Below are 23,886 nucleotides of genomic sequence, written 5' to 3' on the forward strand. Positions count from 1 at the left end.
AGTTCTGTTTGTTTGTTTGTTTTTTCTTTTTAGGCCATTGGGGTTAAGTGACTTGCCCAGGGTCACACAGCTAGTAAATGTCAAGTGTTTGGTCTGAGGCCAGATTTGAACTTAGGTCCTCCTGACTCCAGGGCCGGTGCTCTTATCCACTGCACCACCTAGCTTCCCCATGAGTTCTGTTTTAGACCTACTGAATTCGAGATCCCAGGTGGCAGGAGCTCAGGCAGTTGAAGAATCAGAACTGGCACTCAGGAAGGGACTGGTAATAATAGCTAGTGTTTGCATTGTACATTAAGGTTCACAAAATCTTTTTACAGATATTCTTATATTTTACAGATTATATTTACAGTATTGTTGTATCTGCACATATATTATATATAAATATACAATATATTTGCAGATATTATTTCTTTTGACCTTTATAACAACCCAAGGAAGTAGGCCTATTATTAGCCTTATTTTACACATGAGGAAACTGAGGTTCAGAGAGTGGACACAGCTAGTGAGGGTCTGAGGCAGGATTCAAACCCATGTCTTCCAGATCCCAAGTCCCATACTGTAGGCATTGTGAGCCTTAGCTGCCTGCAGAGCTACTTATATGGATTTCAGAGTCATTTGCAGAGAGAGAATAATTGAGCCTATGAGAACTGATGATTGAGTCATCCCCAGAGAGATTTTAGGGAGAGAGGGTAGAGAGGGACAAAGGACAGAGCCCTGGGGATACCCACATACGGGGGTGGGGAGGGGAGGAGCACAATGGAGGATGGGCCTGTGGAGGGAACCAAGAAAGACCAGTCTAACAGGTAGGAAGAAGCTGGCCAAGAAGGAGAGAAAACCTTGAGGGAGAGGTTGTCCACAGGGTCAAATGCGGCAGAAATCAAAAAGGGATGAAGACTAAGAAAAGGCGATAAAGAAATCATTGGGGATTTTGCAAAGAACTTATTGGTGGAGGCAGCAAGAGTAGAGCGCTTTCTAGGCATTTGGCTGTGAAAGGGAGGAGAGACATAATTAACATAGAAGCTATTGCTCATAGCTTCATGTCAGCTGCACATTTGATAAGCCTGCCATCTGGGCCTTTGTGATGTAAGTCATTACTTAAAATGTTAAACAGCATAGAGCTAGGCATAGATCTCTGGGGCACTCCACTGGAGACCTGCCATTTTGGCCTATTCTTTGGATCTAGCTATTCAGCCAGTTCCAAATCCTTCTGACTGTATTGTCATCTGGTCCAGTGGTTGCCAAGGGGGAGCAGGGACCCCTGGTGGGCCATGGCATCCATCCAGAGGGACCATGGCCTGACCCCAAGAGGAGTCAAAACCAGTCAGAATGTAAGAAGACAGGCTGCCTTCCACCCGCTCTGCCAACACAACCCTTAATCTCTACCAGTTCTTCACTCTACCTCCTCCTTTGCAACCTAAATTAACCACTACCCACAGCAGCTCACAGGTGCCACTGGGAAAATCCTGGCCCCCAGATGACCTTGTGGCTATGGCAGCATCCTTCAGAGGCTGGGTTTTTCACTTGGCGGGCAAGTGTGTGAGTAAGAACCAGACATCTCTCTTCCCTTTCCTCCCCCATTTTATTATGAGTGGTAAAGTCACCTAGAATGGATGGCTTACTGGAATGCAAATCTTAATACATTATCTTCCTCCCCCTCCTCCCCTGCCCAAACCTCACCCATCTTCTAAACTTCTCAGTTACGGTCAAGGGTGCTACCATCCCTCCACTTGCCCAGGTTGTCATGACCTCAGCATCACCTTGGATGTCTCACTTTCCATGCCCCACATCCACATAACCCATCAGGTACCAGATCTTGTCATTTCTGCCTTAATGCTGCTAACATCTGTATCCCCACAGCTACCACCCTCATCACCTCTCGCCAGGTCTATTGCAATGGCCTTGTAACCGTCTCTCTGCCACAAGTCTCTCCCCTTTCCAATCCATCAACCACACAGCTACCACTGTGATTTTCCTAAAGTGCAGGTCTAATCATGTTACTCCCTTACCTGAAAAATTCCAGGGGCTCCTTACTGATGCTAGGATCAAATATTAGTTCATCTTTATCTCCTCCTTTTCTATTTTTGTGTATATTTTATAATATACACAGTGATTAGCATACTAGTACACATAAACAAGTTATAAATTAGTTAATGTACACATATTGAGGTCACAAGCTCAATAATGTTTCACTGACAAGGTATGTGATCAAAAAAGTATGGTGTTCACTTTAGTGAACTCTACATTTTTTCTCTACAAAATCTACGTTTTTTCCACCAGAGCAGTGTGAGATGCTTTATCAAAGACTTTGCTAAAAGATAGATAATCTGTATCTGTAGCGCTCCTCTGATCTGCTCTTTTTAGTAACCCAGTACAAAAATGGAAATGAGGTTAGTCTGGCATGAGCTGCTCTTAATGAAGCCCTGCTGGCTCTTTGTAGGAAGCACTGCTTACTTTTCTAGGTGTTTGCTAACCATCCCTTTAATCACTTGTTCTCAGATTTTTCCAGGAGTTGAAATCAACCTCATTGGCTCCTAGTTTGCAGACTCTATTCTCTTTCCTTGTTAAAAAAAAAAAATTGTGGTATGCCTCCTCCCATCCTGCTTACCTCTCCCATTCTCCACCATCTTTTGGATTTCACTGATAGTGACTCAGCAGTCATATCTGCCAGCTTTTCAGTACCCAAGGATGTAGGTCATTTGGGCCCATCGACTTGAAGTCATTGTGGGCAGCTACATGCCCTCTTCCTATCCAGCCCCCATGTTAGCCACCCAATCCAAAGGTCATTCTTCTTGGTAGAGAAAAGAGAAGCAAAGTAAAAATTAAGCACCTCAGCCTCCTCTTTGTTCTTAACATGATCCCACATCTTCCTTTCTTTCTGACAACTGCTGGTTTTCCTCTTCATTGGAATCTTTTCCCTTTATATCTTTGGAAGTTCATTCTTGGTGACAGTTTCCCAACCTTCTGAGCTGACTTGTCATTTAGAATTTTTTAGTCCATGGGATCTTACCTCAGCCCTTTGAAAATTGCTTTCTTGACAATCCAGTTGGAGCTTACAATTGACAAGCAATAAATAACTATGATGCCAGGCCAAAGTTGTATACCTTAAGAGAGGTACAAAGTGCTCCGTGGATTGTGACAAGGGAGCAGTTGTGTCTGCTTGGAGAGGATCACAGAATGCTTCAGGAAGAAGGGAGCATTGAGAACAGCCTTGAAAGATGGGTAGATTTCAACAGGTAGGGATTGAAGGGAGTGGAGAGGGAAGAGGAAAGAGTGTGAGCCTTTCAGAGGTGGGAACAGGGTACAACTAATACTCTGGTTTGTTGAACATATGGAATATTCAGGAGAATTGTAAGATATCAGGTTGGAAATGCAGAGTTGGGCCAGATTTTGAAAGGCCTTGAATGCCAGGCTGAATTTTGACAGTTCTGAAATAAAAAGGCAAAACTGATATGGTGCTTTAAGATTGGCAGAAAACTTTATGTGCCTTAGCTTATTTAATTGCCTTATCAACCCTGTGAGACAGGTAGTTCAAGTACTAGTAGCCCCATTTTGCAGGTAAGGAAACTGAAGCTCAAAAAGGTTAAATGACTCATCCACAGTCACACGGCTAATACAGTTTGAACTCTGGCCTTCTGCTTCCAGGGCCAGCATAATACACTACACCTCTCCATAGGTAATAGGGATCTACTGAAGGTTTTTGAGCAGGGCAGTGATGTGGTTGGCACCGGGCTTTCAGGGCCCTACTCTCCCTCCATACTGGGTGGCAGTCTTTAATACCCTAATTGAGTTAGAATTTTTTTTTGCCCAAGTCATTATTCCAAATTGCTCTTATAGTGAGTCAAGTGGGGGTGGTTAGGGGTCCATAATCTCATAGGGGGCCAGGTGGGGGAAGGAAAGGGAAGGTGGGAGGGAGGGAGAGGCCCCACTCTAGTCTTCCTCTCAGTGTGGTACAATTTGGGGCCCCCTCAGGCCGCCACTGAGGAGGAGCAGGAAGGACTAGGCTGACTGGCCCCAGCAGTAGGCGATTTCCACAGCCTTTCATGGCCTGTGGTGCGCTGGGAAAAATCAAAGGCCTGGCCTCTCCAACTGCCCATCCCATTAATAAGACCAGACTCGGGCTGGGACCAAAATGCACCGGCCTGCTCTCCAGCTGGAACAAAGCTACATGGTCTCCAAGGTGCCGGCTGTTGCTAGGCAGCCACATGCTAATGCCTGGGCTCATCTTTAACCCCTGCCTCTCCCTTCTCCATCACCTCAGCTAGACACATGAGTGTACATACACATACACACACTCATATGCACAGATGCTCTCATACACACACACACACACACACACACACACACACGCTCTCACATATACACATGCTCTCACATGTTCACAGACATACTTACATATACAACATGGACAAACTCATACACATTCTCTCAACACCCCTAAACAATACACCCTGAAACACACACTTAACAATACATACACACTCACACACATGTATATATATATGTTCTCATACTCCAACACATTCACGCACACATAGAATACCCATATATACATGCACACACATGTGCTCATTCCCACACAATCTGCTGTTTCATACATATACACTCAAGCACACTTGCTCTCACAAACACATACACACACGTTTACACATACTTTCATGAAACGCACAATACACATAATACAGCCACATGGACACACATGTTCATACACTCCCACGCAATATACTCACACATATCCACATGCCCTCACTCACACGCATGCTCACGCATACGTACTCACACATATGTATGCTCACACATATATACTTTGACATACATAAACCCTTACAATACTCTCAACACACATCCACATATGTTTATATATATACACACACTCACAAGCTCACATGCACTCACTGACATACACTTAACATACACTCATATACACATACATATGCTGACATGCTCACACTCATACACACATTTATACTAACATGCTCATACATATACACTCATATACAGGCTGTCACACATACATTGCTCTCATACATACATATATACACATCTTTTATACAACATACATCTCTCACACAATATATGCATATATATATATATATATACATATCCCCCTACCCTCTCGGATTATGTGCTCACAGATGCATATACACACTCTTATACAATGCACATACATATATGCATGCTCTTATACACTCATGCTCACGTTTATACATACACTCATGCTTACACACACATTTACATACCTCATACACGTTCTCACACATGCGCACTTATACATGTTCTAGCACATTAGTGCACACACTCATACACTTACATTCTCTATCACATGTGTACAACACTCACAGTTCATATGCACGTGCACACATGTATACACATACGTACATTCACACATTCTCACAAATGTACCTGCATTCTCCTGTATACACACATGCACTCACATACACACTCACAGGTCACACATACTTACATAACATACTCTTTCACACATCTAGTCACATGCATGCTATCACAGTCACATGCTTATACACACAGACAAAACATAGATACACACATGCTCTCAAATGCATGCCCACTCCCACATATGCACACACTGACAAACATATGTGATCACAGATAAGTATACCCCAACACAGTAGTCTTACACTCTCAACAAACACGTACTCTCACAATATATAAGATCACATACACATTCTTTAACATACACACACGCACATACATACTCACATATACACATTCATACACTCATACAGATACACACTGATACAATACATTCTCTTGCATATATACTCAGACACATATACACACACTTATACACATGTACACTGGCTTATATGCACACATATATACATATATACATGCTCTCCCACACTCATAGACTCACATACTCATACACATGCTCTCAACATGCATATTTACAGATACATACACACTCTCACGAGATACACGCTCACTCATACATTCACACATATGCTCATGTTCAGTCATGCTCATACATACACATGCACACACTCTCATACACACATGCTCACAGTCGTACATTTATGTGAACATGCTTTATCACACATACACTCATGTTCATACATGTGCTCACACTCATACAATCATGCTTTCACATGCATGTACACTATTATACACAGTGCTCTCACACACGTACATGCTCATACATTACATGCTCTCATACACATGTGCAGTACACACTCACACACATGCATGCTCACACAGTTACACATACACATAGTCTCTCACACTCATGGTCACACTTATATTACCTGCTCACACACATATACCCTTTCTCATATGCTCTCACACTCATGCACACCCACTCATTCACATCCAGATGGTCTCACACACACACTTTTACATATATACACATATACATTCTCTCACACACATGCTTACACATATACTGTCACATACCCTCACACTCATACATATGCTCACACACATCCCCATTTTCTCACATGCTCTCACGTTCATACACATGGTCGCACATCCCCTCATACACATATGATCATACACATCCATCTGCTCTCTCTCATGTACATAACCACACACACATAGTCTCACACGGTCGTGCACACATGCTCACACATACACACTCATGCTTACACATAGACACACACACTTGTACACCCCTCCCTAGCGTGTAGACTCTATAACCAGTTCTCTCCCTCAGCTTATCAGGGCTTCCTCAATTTCACCCTGGGCACTCAGAGGAGGAAGCATTTGGAAAAGATGAGCAAGGCATTCAAGCCCTTTCCCACATGCTATTTCCTAAAATATGAAACTTTGAAGTCAGATCACTGGGGATGTTCCGCCACCCACAGCCTGTGGGAGTCATCAAAGTACCGCCCCAGCAGCTGCTCTCTTCAGGGGCCCTAGTGGCAGCTCCCAAAGCAATAGCGGGCATCCTTGGCCTAGCCCCAGCCCAGCTCCCCAATCTTCTCCATTCCTGGGAGCAGCAGGCCTGTAATGCATACCACCTAAGCTAAGGCGAACCCTTGGCTTGGGAACAGCCCCTGCTTCTCCTGACTCCTTCAAGTAAACCCACCCCACCTCCACCACAGCTCGAAGGAGCACAAAGAGTCATAGATTTAGAGCTGAGAAGGATGCACCCTAAAGTCATTGAGTCCAGCCCTAGTCAGGTTAGGTCAAGGGTAGGGAACTTTCGGCCTTGAGGCCACGTGTGGCCCTCTAGGTCCTCAAGTGGGGCCCCTGGACTGAAGCCAAACTTCACAGAACAAATCCCCTTAATAAAAGAATTTGTTCTGTAAAACTTGGACTTAGTCAAAAGGCCCCACTTGAGGACCTAGAAGGCCACACGTGGCCTCGAAGCCACAGGTTCCCTCCCTACCCCTGGGTTAGGATAGAGTTAAAACCCACATCCTCCAAATCCAAATCCTTTTCCCTTACAGTTAGTTGTACTATGCTTGCTCTTTCCCCTACTGTCAGGTCATAGACAGCAGCTCCAACCCTAACCACTGGGCTGCCTCAGTGGCAACAGTAGCAGTTGTGAAAACCAAAAAGCAATACTAGAAGAAGAAATAATACAGGAAAATGGCCAGATATGCTCTAGCAAGGACGAGTGCCAACCCTCTGCCTGCTTCTTCCCCCTCCCTAATTAGCCTTTGGTGGCTCAGAGGAGGTGTTCATTGGAGAGGGCAGAGAGAAAATTAGAGTTATCGGTAAAGTGAACTGAGTATCTCTCCAGTTTACCTCGTGGAATGAAGACCTGGGGAAAGGTCTCCAGTTTCGATGACTCTTTAATTCCTTCAGTTGGAAATTTTATCCAAGGCAATAAAAGATGGCAGTTGCAATGTCTTCTCAGTGGTGACATGTGATAGGAGTACTTACAGTTCATCAAGCAAAGGAAATGCCAGACATGCCTTTTCCACCAACTTGTTTGGGGGGGGGGGGCATGGTAAAGAGGGCACAGCTTTATTGCTTTCATGGTCATAGGCTCATAGATTTATAACTGGAAACAACCTTGGAGGCCATCAGGTATAACCACCTCATTTTACAGATGAAGAAACTGAGGCACATAGAAGTTAAATAACTTACCTAGGGTCACACAGCCAATAAGCGTCTTAGGCAGGATTTGAACCTAGGTCTTCCGGACTGCAGGTCCACCACTCTGTCTGTTGGACTGTCTTGCCACTGATTTCAGAGAACTCTGGGCCCACACAAACTTAGGTGAGCAGGGGGAAAAAATGGGAGTTGTGACTTCTTAATGAACTCTGGAGAAACTTTAGAGATAATTCAGTTCTCTTTCTTGATACACATCCTCTCTATTCCCTCCCAAACATACTAACCATAGCATAATAGTAGCTATTAACTGTTACTAGTCATACTAAAACAAGTAAATGTGACCAGGTTTCATGGCTGAATAAGGAGCTGAGTCTTTGAAAACTCCTCACCATCAGTACACCTGAGGGGTTTTTGATAGTAAAGGGGGGGTTGCATTTTTCAGTTCACTGAGTGGTTTGGTTTCGTTTTGCCAGTACACATTTACTCTTTCTCCAAAGTCAGCCTGTCCCGTACCTATTTGTGCCACCACCACCCCCAGTCCCCCTATACAGGATGAGTACAGGGTTAACGTTTGATGATGATGACTACAAATTGTCAACCTTGCCCACCCCCAATTCCCCAAATCTGGCTAATCTCCAGTGTTCTACACCAATACTTAACCATGGTATGGCAGGGACCCTAGGTTTTCAAAGGCATTAACTAAGTCTACTTTTCCAAGGACCAACCTAACTGAGAATGGAGGTCATCACAAATAGGCTAACCGCTTAGTAACAAACTCTTTAGCTGTGACAACCCATGAAAGAGAAATATACAAAATGGCCTTCGGTCCTTTGCAGTCCTTTTTCACTTCGACAGTAATGGAAACAGTGCCATCAAAAGGGAGCAGTCTTTAAACTATAAACTTTAACTTGGTTGTTGATAATCTAAATCAGTCAAGCTAGCAGCCATGTTAACATTCTTGTTATAAATGAGACCTGAAGAATGAGTGAAGCTGTAGCTAAATGGCATGATGGGTCTGCTCCTTAGAGAGACAAAAAAGAAGTTAGCAAAGTCAACTTTATCACGTACTCAAAGGTAACAAGAAACATTGTTTCAGATGATATCACCATACAGAACTAGCAAAGTCTACCATGAAAAGAATTTCAATGTATGTACAGACATCTGTTGCCAATGATGAAGAGGTAGAGTTCTACAAAGAACTTGATAAGACCCTTCAAATTTAAATCAATATACACTTGAATACTCAATGACCTCAATAGAAATGTGGGAACAAGTGAGATTATAGAGAAACATAGGTGTAAAATATTGATTGGAATATGGTATTGAGAGGGTTCATAGACTTTTAACTATACAGAAGCTTCATTCCTATGAACCATGAATATTTTCTTCAAGAAAGTATCAGAAGACACTGGACATGGCAAGTACCCAATAGCATCACCAAAAAATGAAATTGCTGTTTTAACAGACAGGAGATGACTTGTTACTGATGTGGGAGTCATTCCCAAAGTAGCTGTTGCTATGCACTGACTTATCAGATCAAAGACCAAACTTGGTACATAGCTAGAGGAAAGGGGGACAAGATACAATATATAATTAAAACAACTGCAAAACAATGACTGCATACAAAAGTTTAATCAGTGTTGTTCGGTTGCCATAATGAGGAAACCAAAGGAGTCTAAAAATTACTGCAGTATGCAGTAGACACTTAAGTGAGGCAGAAAGATGTGACAGCCAATAGCAATACACAATTACAACATACAGTTATCCCTTCCACATCGTGACTTTTCCCCATCACGGTTTCAATATATCGTGGGTTGGCATAAGAAATTAAATGGGAATTTTGGGGAAGTTTTGTGGAAGCTGCAGACAACACCCAAAGGCCATCAGACAACACAGAGCCTATGACCAAATACTTAGCCCAAATTTTACAATAAGATACTGTAAATACTCCATAAAAGAAAAAGAAAAAAAAATCAAACTTCTTCTGTGGTACAAAGTGGGGGCCAAAAAAATTTACTCAAGATTTTCCAGATCACGGGGAGGGAGGCGCCTCTAATCCCTGTGATGTGGAAAGGATAACTATAAATTCATTTGGAAACTTGTGTTTCAGTTTTTACCAAAAAAGATGCTTGAAGACTGTAAGCAGTATCTTCTCATAAAAGAGAGAGGCAGCTGAGGGTAAAAACCAATTTAAAGGCAACTTGGCAAGAGACCCAACTAAGCAGTTTTCCCAAGGCCATGCAGGGGTGAAAATGGAGATAAGACAACTAGAAAATGGAAGTGGACTGCAAAGATTTTTTAATAACAAATTTTTCACCATCCAGGACAATAAAGCTGCCACAGCTGGTTTCTACCTGGCATGTAGTAGTAGTTTAATAAATGCTCGATTGATGATTCAAAAAAAAAAGTTTATGATTTAGTTTCTACTTGAATTTGATACTACTAATACTGAGTATCTAAGTGACCCTGTCCAGGGTTATGTAGCCAGTTATGTCAGAAGTAAAACTGAAACCCAGGTCATTGAGCTTTTAGGCAGCTCTCGAGCCACTATGCCAAGCTGCCTCTGATGGGAAAATGTGAAACTCAAAGATGAACGAGCAGAAATTATTTTGATGGATACTGTATTCTTGAGTATATTAACCGTTTGTTCAAAGAACGACCAACTTGGCCTTGAACTGACTTTTGTTTTCTTCACACAGCATACCAGTGTCTTTCCAGGCTCCAACCCGCCAGGACTTTCTGATGAGCCTCAGTCTAATTCACCTTCTCCGAGTTACATGTGGTCCTCCAATGAGCCACCACAGTACTCCCCACCATATTATTCGCCTTTTGAAAAGCCGCCTCCATATAGCCCATGATGAAGAACTCCTGCCCACCACTGAGATCATGGATGTCTGTTATTGTAGCATTGGCTGAGTTTAAGATGTGATCCTTCCAATGTATTTGCAGTTTCATGATTTGCCTGCCCGGGCAGGGGAAGGTGATGCTTATTATTTATCAGTGCAGAAGAGGGGGTGACTAGGTGAAACCCACTACTTCTATTTAACTGAGATCATCTCACCTTCTCTCTGCAAGCATGCTTGCGGGGGATCCCGCATAGCAAGGACTTAGCATGCCGCATCCTACACCTTCCCACTCCACCTGCATTCAGCAGTGGCCAAATTGCCATTTTTCATTTTATGCAAGTTGGCCATAGCCCTCAGCCACCTGGCCCCTCAATTGAAACACCCCTACCTTCAACCAGCCAGGCCCCAACGAAGTCCCTAGCTGATGGGACCTCACCAGAGTTATTTTACTCTCCTGAGTGATGCAAAAAAAAAAAATGAGCTCAGATCTCATTAGTGGTACCTCTCAAAGGGAAAAGTGCAATAGTTCCTCCCCTTCCTTTAGTGGGGATATCAGGATTTGTTCACATACCATCCAGACATACAAGTGAGGTTTTTCAAAAGTGGGTCCAAAAAGTAGATCCAGGAACCTGTGGATATTACACATTTTGCTTCGATGAAAAATACACATCTTACTTGGATACAATTCTGTGTGTTCTCGTTAGTGCTAGCTTGTCTTGGATTGTCAGTGATTTGTTGTGATCTCTGTGGCTATTTAATCTTCTAAAACTGGGCCGGTTGAGCATTCTAACAAACTTCACACATTCTGCAGAACAGCAATGAAATCATTCCACTATGTCAGGCTCCTGCCCGACTTCTGTAAAAACTGCGACATCGTCATCTCGCTCAATTTCTAAGTATTATAGTAGATGTAAAGCATCTGAGCAGCTTTTAAAAAGTATTCCAAGCTTCAAACCATACTAGTGAAGTTCAAATAATAGATATGTATATGGTGCTTACCGCTTTATGTACATTATTTGTTTGACCCTCATGACACCCAAGGTGAGGCTGACTCCCACTACAAAATTTAACACCTGGTCCTCCACCAAATACAGACTTTCAGTGCAATTAAACTACTGCAAAAAAATCTGTCCCAGCCTTCAAGGGGCTTTTACTCCAATTGGGGGACTCAGCCTATGAAGAGATAAGTAAATACTATATGAAAGAAGAGTGCTAAAGGAACAATTTGATAATCGTACATTTGGGTATTATAAAATAGAGGGGCCAAAGAAAAATTGAGTCCTTTGGCAAACAGGTCACTTTTTCCCCCAATTTGACAAATGATCAATATTAATAGAGCAGGCTAGGGTCTAGAGGTAGTAGACAGGTGCTGGTTATCCAAATAGGTATTTGTAGACACCTAGCTGCAGGATTCCTTAATGCCTTTAAAATGCACTCAATTTGCTCAGTGCATCTCTTTGGAAAACAATATTAGCATCATGAGTTTTGTCATCCAGATTTAGGGTCTGAAAAAACCCCCCAGTAATTCTTAACAAAATTGCTATTTATTTTTCTGCAAATCTAAGCATGAGAGGGGGAAAAGGGGATTCCATTGAATTCTACATAGAGAATATATGATTTGTCTTGCTACTCTATGATGTTAACTTGTATCATCATTGGCATCTTGTTTATTCTTTTCCTTTAGCCCCAGCATTTAATTTTGAAAAAATATAGTTACTTTGTACCATCACATTTCTGCACACCAAAGTGTTAAGATTATAAGGATCTCATTTCTATGTATCTTTCTTACTTTCCAAAGTAACTGAAAAATAATGCATTATGGATTTTGTAATACTAAATTAATTTGAGCAGCTTTATCAGTATTTATTACACCAAACTACATATACATATATATATATATATATAAAATACATTATAAGAAATATCAATATCTTAATTTAGCAAAATGTTTGCAGTAATGAAGGAATGTTTCCAAAATATGTATTTTGATTGCATTTTGTAATATTTAATGCCTTATTCTTCATTCTATATTCAAGTGCTAAACAAGGCATGAAAATATCAACTATTAATCCAGAATCTGTATCAATGGAGTGTTGCTTAAAACCTGTATCACTGCCATGTTTGAAATTGACTGCTTTTGTGATGTTTCTGATTAATTCAACTATCCTTCTCTTTCATCCCTAAAAGAAATTAAAAGTATGAACATTCACTTGTCTTTCTCATGCTTTTAACTTAAATATAACTTGTCTAAAACTGTAGATTTTCATTTTTCTGTAGGGGCTGGAGACGACACATAAGATGGGAGATCTCAACCAATCCAACAGGAAAAACAAACTAACCCTATCAGAAGTTTTGCCAAGGTGTCAACAGAAATGCCTATCTGATCCTCAGACAGGCTTCACACCTGTAGCTATATAGGGACACAGAGGCTAATTTCCACCCTTAGGCTGTTGCTTATGAACTTTTAAGAGGTGTGCTTTGCAATGCATAATCTTGTCTAGCTCCGTGATCCGTGCCTAAGGAACTTCTAAGACCAAGGTGCAGATTGGTAAAGGGAATTTACTTATTGGGAGTTCCCTATGTTAATGAAATCACAAGTCTGATCCAAAATTTAAAAAAGGGGGGGGGGGGATCGGCCAACAAAAATCTAGCTCTGATGTCCAACTGCCAAAACTTAAAAGTAATACAAATGTGGAAGAAATTTTCTATTTTTTCACTGTTCAGTCAAGTCAAGGAAAACAAGTATGCCTGTCCCTGAACGTGTTCTCTAAACGGCATCACTCTGCTTTTTCAATCTGGTTTGGCAACTTTTTTGAAATCCATGTGTATATGGTATGTATGCCCAGGGAGAGGGCCTCCCCACCACACCCAAAATATCTATGACTACATATGTATTCCCCTAAGAGGGAGATTTTTAGGTGAGAAATTAATCACAGTCCTAAAAGACGACCTTTTGAAATAAAGACGGTTGACAGTCAGAATTAAAACTTTTTTTTATTTTTGCCATAGAAAGCTTCTAAAAACTAAGAGCAAGAATTACTGGTTAAAGTTTAAAGCACAACTTTAAAAAGTTAAGCAAAGACTGTACAAGTGTATATATACACATTACAGTGTCAGTAAAAATAAACAGCAGACAGTTTGAATTCGGAGCTATGGAAGTCAAAGCTCTTAAGACAATGTACAGTTTATCGGCTCTCGGACCTTGATAATAGTCATGCCTTAACAACAGCAGAAAATAAATATGCAGCCTCTGACAATGATTACCTCGAATGTGTTATGTTGCTCTTTGCTATACTGGAAAGACGTAGCAGAGTTTCCCTTAGTGACAGGGCGGAGGATATTCACCACTAAAAATCATTATGAACATTGAAAGTATTTCAAAATGGTTCTTGCAAGTTTGCTATGGCATTTTTTTTCCTGATTTTGCTAAGACTTTCAGCGTTGTCAAATTATGTAACTGTTTCAAATGCGAGTACTGTTTCAAAGCATCAACATCTGCTAATATTTACAGGAAATTTAGCGTTAACAACCAAAACAGTAAGTGCAACAGGCTGAGATCTAAAGGCCAACAGGCCCCATAAAAAATCATCAACAGGGGCCCCTACACATTTTCAACCCAATAAATACTAGAAGTGAAGGGTTTTATTCCCCCCCAAAAGTTTTTCATATGCGCTCTGGACTTTGGATATTGAAATTACTCCTAGGAAAACTGAAGACCCTGAGACACATGCAAGTAAGAGTCTTCTGGCAGAAATACAATTTAATGTTAATTTTTCCAGTTTTCCTCAAAACCCCTGCTCCCCTCTAGCCCTTCAAAAAGTGACCTTTAATAGGCATAGGGCTTAAATTTAAGGATCAGGACTTCAATAGGGCACATTCAGCAGCAAATAATTACATCCACTTCATTCTGAATAAAGAATTGGAGTGGTACAAGGAATTCCCCATTTGTCACAACAGATTCATAAAACTTACCAAGCCTTAGTGTGACCAAATGTGTCTATGTGTTGAACTGTACATAGGCCATTAGGTCTGAAAGGTCTGAAAGCTATGCTGGTATAGGTATTGTTCACACTCATAATAATCGTGTTTAACTGATGAAGTATGTTAATGAAACGAATAAAATTCAACCAAGAACATTTTTCAAAGCAAGTACACTCTTATGACCAAAGAATAACATCATTAATATCTATACACAAACTCTACTACTGTGGTTTCTGGTAGCAGGGTCTTAAATTAAAAGCTACTTCCCAATTTTTTAAAAAGGTTAATTTACAAAATGATCATGATTTGAAAAATCTATTCACACGCAAGACAGAAAACATATGCACAGCATACACCTGGTTAGGCAAAGAATGATTTATGTTTTGTTCTCCTTTTATTAAAAATACTGATTTCTGGTACCTTTGTAGCTTTAGAAGCTTTAAAATCATCATCTTCAAATCTAACTCATCTTGGCAACAATGACATATGCATGAAAACTTATAATTAAAGCTTTAAGCTTAAAAAAAGTTATTTCTTATAATACATAAAAAGAAAAATTCTTTTAAACTGTCAGATAAGAAATATTTAATGAAAGGTTACAAATAACTATTACTATGCACAACCTTTTCGTATTAACTTTTTTTTGTATTTTTTACATTTTTTTTTCTTTTTGCAAATCATTTACAGAAAATTCAACAGGCTGACTTAGGAAATAACTAAGTGAAGTATATGTGCTTGCTCACTTTACTAGCCTTTCCAATGAAAGTTTCCCATCGGTGCGTCACTTTGAAGATGACACACAGGCCGGTAGGCCAACATGATTCCACACAAAGTTTCCAAATGCTGTAGCATCACAGTGATTTGCAGGTAGAATAGAGCAAAGCATACCTTAGAACACATAAAAAGCTAAGGTTTTTCTTTGAGGAAAAAAAAAAACAAACACATCAATTGTTTTAAATGAAAACTTCCTACTAGAAAATTCTAGGTTTAAGAATTTACATCGAGGGACTCCTCCCCCAAAACCATGGAGTTTAGGTATTTTTATAGTTTTATGCACATATGCAAGCCCATAATGCAGCCTTCAGATTAAAAAAGTAAAAGTAACATTACATAAATCTGGGCCCGTCAGTCACGAGCAAATCAATAACGCTTCCTAACTTCATTCTGTGTCTGAAGTTGAGAGCTCTTGACAATTTCCTAACAAAATAATCGCTGCAGGACTTCTCCTTTTTCTCCATTCCATACCATTCAGATCTTAGTCCGTCATGATTCCCTCTGCATATCCCATGTGGCAAAGGGATAAAGTGGACCAGCCATCGGTCTCTTTCGGTACATGGCCAGATATAAGTCAAGCTTGTTCTGATGAGCCCAATTCTATCACTGTTCCAGGTGACAAGCTTATAAGAAAGGACAGGTTTAACTATCCGGATGGGAGTTTAACAATCCATTTGGACCAGAGCGATACGGCACTGCTGGACCCAAAGTATGCCATCCAAGTGGGCAGGATAGTTATTTTGAACCTTTTCAAAATAACTTTCAAAGCTGCTGGATATTTTTATTTCATACACGTTAAACAACACAAAAATTGTAGACTCATTGTTCAAATGGGTTTTTTTTTTTGCAGAAATCAGCAGTAAAGTGCTATACATAATAGAAAATTCATAAAATAGGTTCAATTTTTCAGGTATGCCAATAATACCTGTTAGAGAGGAGTGACTGCTTCAAATTCTTTTTAAATTCTACCTCTTCATACCATTAATTTTTCTTAAAAAACCAACGAACAAACAAAAAAACCCCGAAAATAAACTAACAAACAGCTTGCCCTGGAGATAACTCCTCAATTTATATTCAAGTAAAATTTCAGATAAATTTGCTCCTACCAATTTCCTGTAACTAAAAATAATGCAAATAAAAACTACTTTCGGATGACTCTGAATGACTAATTAACTTGCTTTCACCCCAATTTAAATTTACTGGTCTTTTGAAACCATTGCCCCCTGACACAAACTCAGGTTTTGTTTTGGTTTTTTCCCCCAAAGCAATTCAGTAGGATTCTGGTATTATAAATTCAAACTCAGTGCTGCCATCTGTTACATTTTGTTTAAACATTGAATCATTTCCCTGTTGAATAAAGATATCATCCCAAGTCATTGGCTTGCTTTGGGGAGTAGATGTGGCAGTCCCTTCTGAAGGTTCTTTCCCACCATCAACCTTATACACAATTCCATCTTCCTTTATTACAGGTATACTCCTAGGCCGATCAGTAAGGTAAGCATATTGCCTGATCTGCAGAGACCTGCATGGATGTAGGCGATATAGTTTGGTATCACCAGAAGGGTCCTGACTATGAACTGACTTTATATGTGAAGACATAAACTGGTAGTTGATGAAGGATTTGCCACAGGCCAAACACTGATACCGACGCTCTCCAGTATGATGAATCTCGTGTTTGGTGCGGTATTCTGCAAGGGGAAATACCTTCTCACAATAACGGCACGGATACTTCTTCTCCCAAGAATGAATGTTAAAATGTCTCCGCAAACTTGTCAGACAGACATAAGATCTTTTGCACACGATACAAATATAATACACCCTCCCATCTACAATTAATTCATAGTGATCATCATGTTTGACTTTCACGCGCTTGTTCGAAGGCTCATCGCCAGATGTTTTCGGGACCTCACTATCACGCTTGGCCTCTTTCTCGTCAGGGTCATCTTTGACAGGAATCACTATGTCATATGTGTCCTCCCCAATATTTGCATAAACTTTACAACCAGTAGATAAACCTTCAATTTCAGTCGCTGTATCCAGCGTAATGATCTTCTGACCCTCCATCACATGTTTCGCACCTCCACCTGACTCCTTACTACTTTCAGCAATGACGTTTGAAATTTTTAAAGAGTTACAGAGTGGTTCTTGATGAAAAAGAGAGACCTGCTTTGACTGGACTACAGAGCCATTAAAAGCAGCATCAGGCTGGGGGAGCAAAGAGGGATTACTGACTCCCGAGTCTGGACTAGAACTAATAGTGTCATCATCATCATCTATAATCTCTGCTTCCACTTCTACATTAGCCCTACGTTTAGGTAAAGCCATGCTGTTATTTGATGTCTGCTGATGATTCTGTACAAGTAAATTAACAGAAGGAGACACCTGACTAGGATGTGAAGAACTTGGTAGGGAGTTAAGACATGGCTGATTTAACAAAATGATGTTGGGAGTCAGATGCTTTGGGGCTGAAGACTTAAGTGTTTCTTCACTATTTCGGGTTTGGCTTGGGCCCATCTGGTTCGCAGAAGTAGCAATTGTCTGCAGTGGTTTATTTGTTAGAGGGGGTGAGCTACTAGTACCACAAGCCTTATCTGCATAGGCAACAGGCCCTGGGTCAGGCTGGACTTGTGCTGCCGCATTACCACCTGGCAAAGCCTCTTTGGGAGGTAAGACTTCGGAGCAGAAAATGACATCATCGTCTTCATCAGAATCAGTACCAATTTTTTTTGTCTCATAATCTTCAGCACATAAAGAAAAAGTCTCAGTGATAACAGGCATCATAGTTATCCCAGCATCAGACCCTTCATTTTCTGCCTTCTGCACTTGAAGATCTTTTTCATCTGTCCCAGGAGCTAAGGTATCACCACTATCTTGCTTTATTGCACCTGAGATACTTTTAACCTGTGACAAAGGTACACCAAGATCTGCTATAAACTTAACTCCTAACAACTGCCCTGACTTAATTAACTCATCAAGTAGATCTGATCTAATACGCATAAGTTTAGAACTATAAATATAGTTGAGAATTTCTGCAAAAATCTCTGCCCTTATAAAGTTTAGTTCTACCACTTGCCCAGCAACTGCAAAAAGCTGGTGGAAGTAAGTACTTGATGCGGACAGAACATTCCGGTGGGCCCGGAATTTTCGATCTTCCACAATCACAGTGACATCGCAAAACAGGCCATGGTCTCGTTGCTCATTCAAGGAGTTCAGTAGATTACCAGAGTACTGAGTATCTGTGGCAGAAATAAGCTTTCTGTTCTCCATGCCTACAGGAAAAAAAAAAAGGAAAAAGCAGGGAAAGAAAGATGGGAGGGAAGAAAACAAAAACATTTTACTATTTAAACATTTTTAACATATAATTTCAATACCTGTATGCAGCTCCTAGTTTCAACCCATGGAGATTGCACTGTATAAGTATAACAGACCTGGAGGCAGAGGCCCTGGATTAGAATCCAGGTGCTGCCAATTACTGACTTTGTGACCTTGGGCAAGTCCCTTCCCCTCTCTGGGCCTCAGTTTCCTCCTCTGTAAAATGAAAGCATTGGATGAGATCCTGAGGTCTGATGCCTGAGATCCCTTCCAGCTCGAATCTCCATGGTCTTACCTAATCTTTCTTACTTTTATATAAATTGTTCACATGTTCAATTTTATGTCTTTTCCCTGAGGACTAAGCAGGGCTTTCTTCACTGGTGTGACCTAGTCAGTCCCTCCACCACCATCACCCTCTAATACCTCAACCCAGGGTGGAGATAAACCTGCATTCCTAATGGGTATGCAACAGAGCTCTGGAAGGTGCTGCCGAGCCGGGTACAAGCAACAGACTAGACACTTGATGTCTTAAGGACCAACCAAGCTAAGTTTTGAGTGGTTCATCTAAGACTGGCCACTGGGGGATGAATCTTTTCAACCATAGTGATGTACCAATTTGATATAATCTTTGACAAAAGTACATAAGACCTTTCAGGGTTTACTATTTCATGTAAGTGCTTTGCAAAATCATTTTGTGAACCTTTTTTAAAAGGCTACATAAACAAACGTTAGCTACTATTATGTGCTATACATTTAACTACTAATAACTGCTCTCATACAATTAGTTCATCAAGGAGCTCTGATTGAATATAGATAGGTTTCAAACAATAAAGAGCGTTCTATTTATTTGGTATACACTTACATATGTACCTGTTGTCTTCCCTGACAGAACACAAGCACTTTGAGGACAGGGACTATTTCATTTTGGTCTCTGTATCCTCTCTAACACAGTGCCTGCCTGCACACAGAAGGTACTTAATAAATGCCCAAGAGCCACACAAGCAAATGATCCATTCCTGCCCAATTTTCGCTAAAGCTTCATATCTGTCAGTACACTATATGTTTCTAGGAAGGAAGAATGTATGTGTTCTCATCCTCTTTCCATTGACTTTTTACAAAATGTTGTCTCTCTCTTTCTCCCACCAATTGTTTCCAGCTGTCACTCTGTGCTATAAATTTGAGGCTTGATTCAGTTCTGACATTTACCCAACATTGTTAACCACTAAAGAACATTTCTTCTTATCTTCCTTGGCCCATAAGTTAATTTAAAATCAATATTTAGAAGAAAAGTTCCTGATGATTTCTGGTTTTCATTCAAGTACTGGAAACATCTTTTTAGGGGAAAAAACACTGGGAGAAATCACTCAAGTCCTTTTATTTGTGACTGGCCTGCTCATTCTGCTCTCAGCAGTCACTATCCACTCTAGTTCAAACACAACTGCCCCCACTCAAGCTAGTTAGTTATCAACAAGAATAACTTTCTTCTCCTTCACAGTCAAGGGTGAAGAGGTTTAGTTAACTTCCTCAAAAGAATGTCAGATTTGTTGAAGCAGCATCATGGTAGTGATCAGAGAACTAATTATGATCAAAGTCAGACAACATAGGTTTAATAATAGTAATAATAATAGCTAGCACTTATATAGCACCTACTATGTGCCAGGCACTGTGCTAAGCACTGTGCAAATATTAGCTCATTTTATCCTCACAACAACCTTGGAGGTAGGTGCTATTCTTATCTTCATTTTACAGTTGAGGAAATTGAGAAAGACAGACTTGCCCATGATCACAAGACTAGGAAGTGTCTGAGGCCACACTCAAGTCTTCTTGACCAGGACCAGCAACCCTATCCACTGAACCACCACCCTATCCACTGAACCACCACCCTATCCACTGAACCACCTAGGTGCCTCAGTTTGAATCCTAACCTCAATATTGGTTGCCTGTGTGACTTTAGGCAAGTTTTTGCCTAACTGGGCCCCAGTTTCTTTATCTGTAAAATGGGGGATTAGGACTAGATCACCTGTAAGGTCCTTTCCAACTTTAAGGCCCTACCATCTAGGTTTGTGTCCTAGCTCTACTCAAAGCTTCATCTTTCTTCTCTGTAAAATGAGGGGGTTGGACTCATACTTTCTTAAAGTGGGCAATACCACCCCCTGGGGAGCACTGAAACGATCCAGGGGGGTGGTAGCAGCCTCAATTGCAATTGGGGGAGGGGTGTTGAATAAAACTAAGGGGCAGTGGAAGCGTAAGGAAAGAAGATAAGAAAATTCTGAAAAACTATTGGTACATGTTTCATCTGTTGAGCAACAGAGTTAAAGCCATAGTGATTACATTATTTTCCAAATAAACACACAAAATGCAAGTTACAACTGATCAGTGGTCAAGTCTGACAACAGGTCTTAACAAGCAAGTGTTGGCAGGCAAATGTGTCGAATTGTCAGAAGTCCAGCATGCATCGGCAGGAATATGTTAATGTAATGACTTGTTTATAACACAATACTATACAGTTACATGACAAAATATTGTGTCATCAAAATTTCAATGTAGAAAAAACCCACAAATTTACAACAAATTATTAAATTTAAAATGCATCATTTTTTTTAAAAAAATTTATATATTTTTTGAAATGATACAAATTTCCAAAAAAAAAAAAAAGTTAAAGGGCTAAAGAAATTAGATTTCCAAGGGGTCAAAGAGTAATTTTTTTAAAAGGAGGCAGTAGGTCAAATAAGTTTGGGAACTTCTGGACTAGATGGTCAATAAATTCTACAATCCTAAGAAAATAATATAATAAATACACCATGCGTGCATGGAGTGACTTGTTCTCTACCACTATATCAGAGTTGTAACTTTTGAATGCATAAATGACAAAGGCAATTCAGAAAATCTCCCAAAAACAGGGAATAACACCTGGCCAAAGACAATACTGAAATGCTGCTCTGTTCTTGACACAGCTAATTAATAAGAACATTTTGAAAACTTGAAAAAGATGTTTATAATAATAATAATTAATATACTAAGATCAGGGCAAACACCATCAATAAAATCACACTGGTTTGTGAGAAAAAAGAATGTTAGTATCATGAATATTCTTTTCCTTCAGAGTTCTAAAGCAACACTGACATGATCCAAGGTGCAGTTTTTCAAAAATCACCAGAATGTGGCATGATTAAAATAGCACAGATATTACTTTGCGGAGCATTTCTTGTCAATCCAACATCCAACAGTTTAAGGGTAACATAAAGGAATCCATCAGATGAAAAAGAGTGACTTCTGGGCTTTATGCCAACAATCTGAGATTCCTAAATGTGGGAATTTCAACACAGTAGTCAGTTTTTTAGTAGGCAGGATTTCCGAAAAAGGCCCTGCGATTTCCTGTGGTTCACAAAGGGGTCCTACTAAACTGCAAGCAAGGAAAATTGACATTTACAGGAAACCTTGCAAGTTGGTGGAGTTCCATTTGTTTGTTTGTTTTTCTTGGGTTGAGAAATTGAGGATCCACAACCACACTTTGTGGAATATCCCTGCTGCACAACCATTTTGTGTTCAACCTTCTCACTGGGGTGGGGGGTGGGGGGACTGGGGGGGACAAGCAGAGGTGATGGAGAAGGGGATATAGAGAGGAAATAACACAGGATCAGATATGGGGAATCAAATATAGGGGGATCACTGCAGAAACTGAAACCTGTCTCCCTTCCTCCACCTGCTCCCCCCCCCCTTCCCTTACCCTTTGAGGCCAGTAGGTTGAAAGCAAGGTTTACAACCTGCGTTTTCCTTGGGGAGGACAAGTCTCGCACCAGCTACCGGTGCAAGGTGGGGGGTGGGGGGGAGAGATCCAAGAAGAACAGGCACATATAGGGGAAAGTACAAGCTAGTGAATAGAGTGGAAAGAGTGGGGAGTGTCGAGGGGAGCAGATTGCTGGTTATTGAGAGAGGGAGGGAGGGAGACAGGGAAGCAGGCTGCATTGTTATGGCCCGGGAAGTGGCCCGAAGGGGCGAGTAGGGGAGGGGAAAGGGGGGAAAAGAAGCGCGGATTAGGCCAGGGTCAAGTGGGAGAAAGAAGGAGCCCCAGAGGGAAGGGCACTGGCAATAGTAAAAGGCTCCCTCTCGTCTGGTCCCGGGGCCTAGGCATAGAGAAACCTGTCCATCCAGCAGCTGTGTCTTGCACTCAGCACCCCCCCCCGGACGCCCCCCTCTCCGGGCTTGAGGAGCACCCCCCCTCCCCGCACAAAGGAAAATCCCGAGGCTCAGAGCTGTCGCTTCCTGGTTTGCATGAGGGGGCACCGGCCCAGCCCAAGCGAGCCCCGATCAGCGGAGCCCTTCCTCACCTGGTCCCCAGGGGCCGCGGGCACCGCGTCCGCTCCTGCTCCTCTTCGGCTCCAGCTCCGGCTCTTCCTCCTCTCGTGCTCCGGGAAGCCCGTAGCCCCGCTGCCAGCCCTCCGCCTGCTGCTCGGGAGCTGCCGCTGCCGCCTCCGCCGCCGCGGCCGCTGGAGCCAGCCTCTCCTCTGCTGCGGCCGCTCCGAGAGCCGGCAGGGGGCGATGTGCGCGGGGCGCCGGGGCCCCAGCGCCTCCTCACGCGGCTGCGGCCCCAGGAGCCAATCGCTGCCTCCTTCCGCGGGATCGCGGCCGCGGCCGGCTCTCCTTCCGGAAGCGCTTCCCGCCGGGCCGGCCTTCTCTCCCCCTTGGGGTGCTCGCCGCCCGGTGCTTCTTGGGTGAAGGAGGCGCTGGGGCGGCTTAGGCAAGGAGGGCGCCAGGCTCTGAGGGGCTCCTTCCGGGGTGGAGTGGGGAGGGGGGCTCCCGGGGCCCTTTCCGGGACGGAGTCGGGGCGCTCAGCTCCCTTCGGCTACTCTCGGAAGGGAGGGAGAGTCGTGGAGAGGGGAGAGCTCAGCCCCCGCCCAACTGGAGGGAACCATTCCCTCTTTCCTAGGACTGGGCGGGGCGAGGGGGTGGG

At 41.9% G+C, this 23,886-nt stretch overlaps 2 protein-coding genes across 4 annotated transcripts in view; one reads left to right on the forward strand and one right to left on the reverse strand.

The window, feature by feature from the left end:
• The window catches only part of TMEM255A (transmembrane protein 255A), a 91,809-nt gene extending 78,732 nt beyond the window's left edge, over positions 1–13,077 (forward strand). For all 3 annotated transcript variants that reach the window (XM_020975140.1, XM_020975141.1, XM_020975143.2), the window contains one exon: positions 10,722–13,077. In XM_020975140.1, coding sequence (XP_020830799.1) covers positions 10,722–10,880 — 159 coding nt within the window. In that variant the 3' untranslated portion in view covers positions 10,881–13,077. The remainder of the gene's footprint in view (positions 1–10,721) is intronic.
• Positions 13,078–13,843: 766 nt separating this feature from the next.
• Positions 13,844–23,623, reverse strand: ZBTB33 (zinc finger and BTB domain containing 33). The gene is made up of 2 exons (XM_020975127.2): positions 23,264–23,623; positions 13,844–18,892 (listed from the first exon to the last, which is right to left on the reverse strand). Exon 2 carries the CDS (start codon positions 18,888–18,890, stop codon positions 16,893–16,895), a length of 1,998 nt encoding a protein of 665 aa, XP_020830786.1. The 5' UTR covers positions 18,891–18,892; positions 23,264–23,623; the 3' UTR covers positions 13,844–16,892.
• Between the last annotated feature and the right edge of the window lie 263 nt (positions 23,624–23,886).

This window comes from Phascolarctos cinereus, unplaced genomic scaffold (genome assembly GCF_003287225.1).
Source record: "Phascolarctos cinereus isolate Bilbo 61053 unplaced genomic scaffold, phaCin_HiC Scaffold_8;HRSCAF=390, whole genome shotgun sequence".
NCBI lineage: Eukaryota > Metazoa > Chordata > Mammalia > Diprotodontia > Phascolarctidae > Phascolarctos > Phascolarctos cinereus.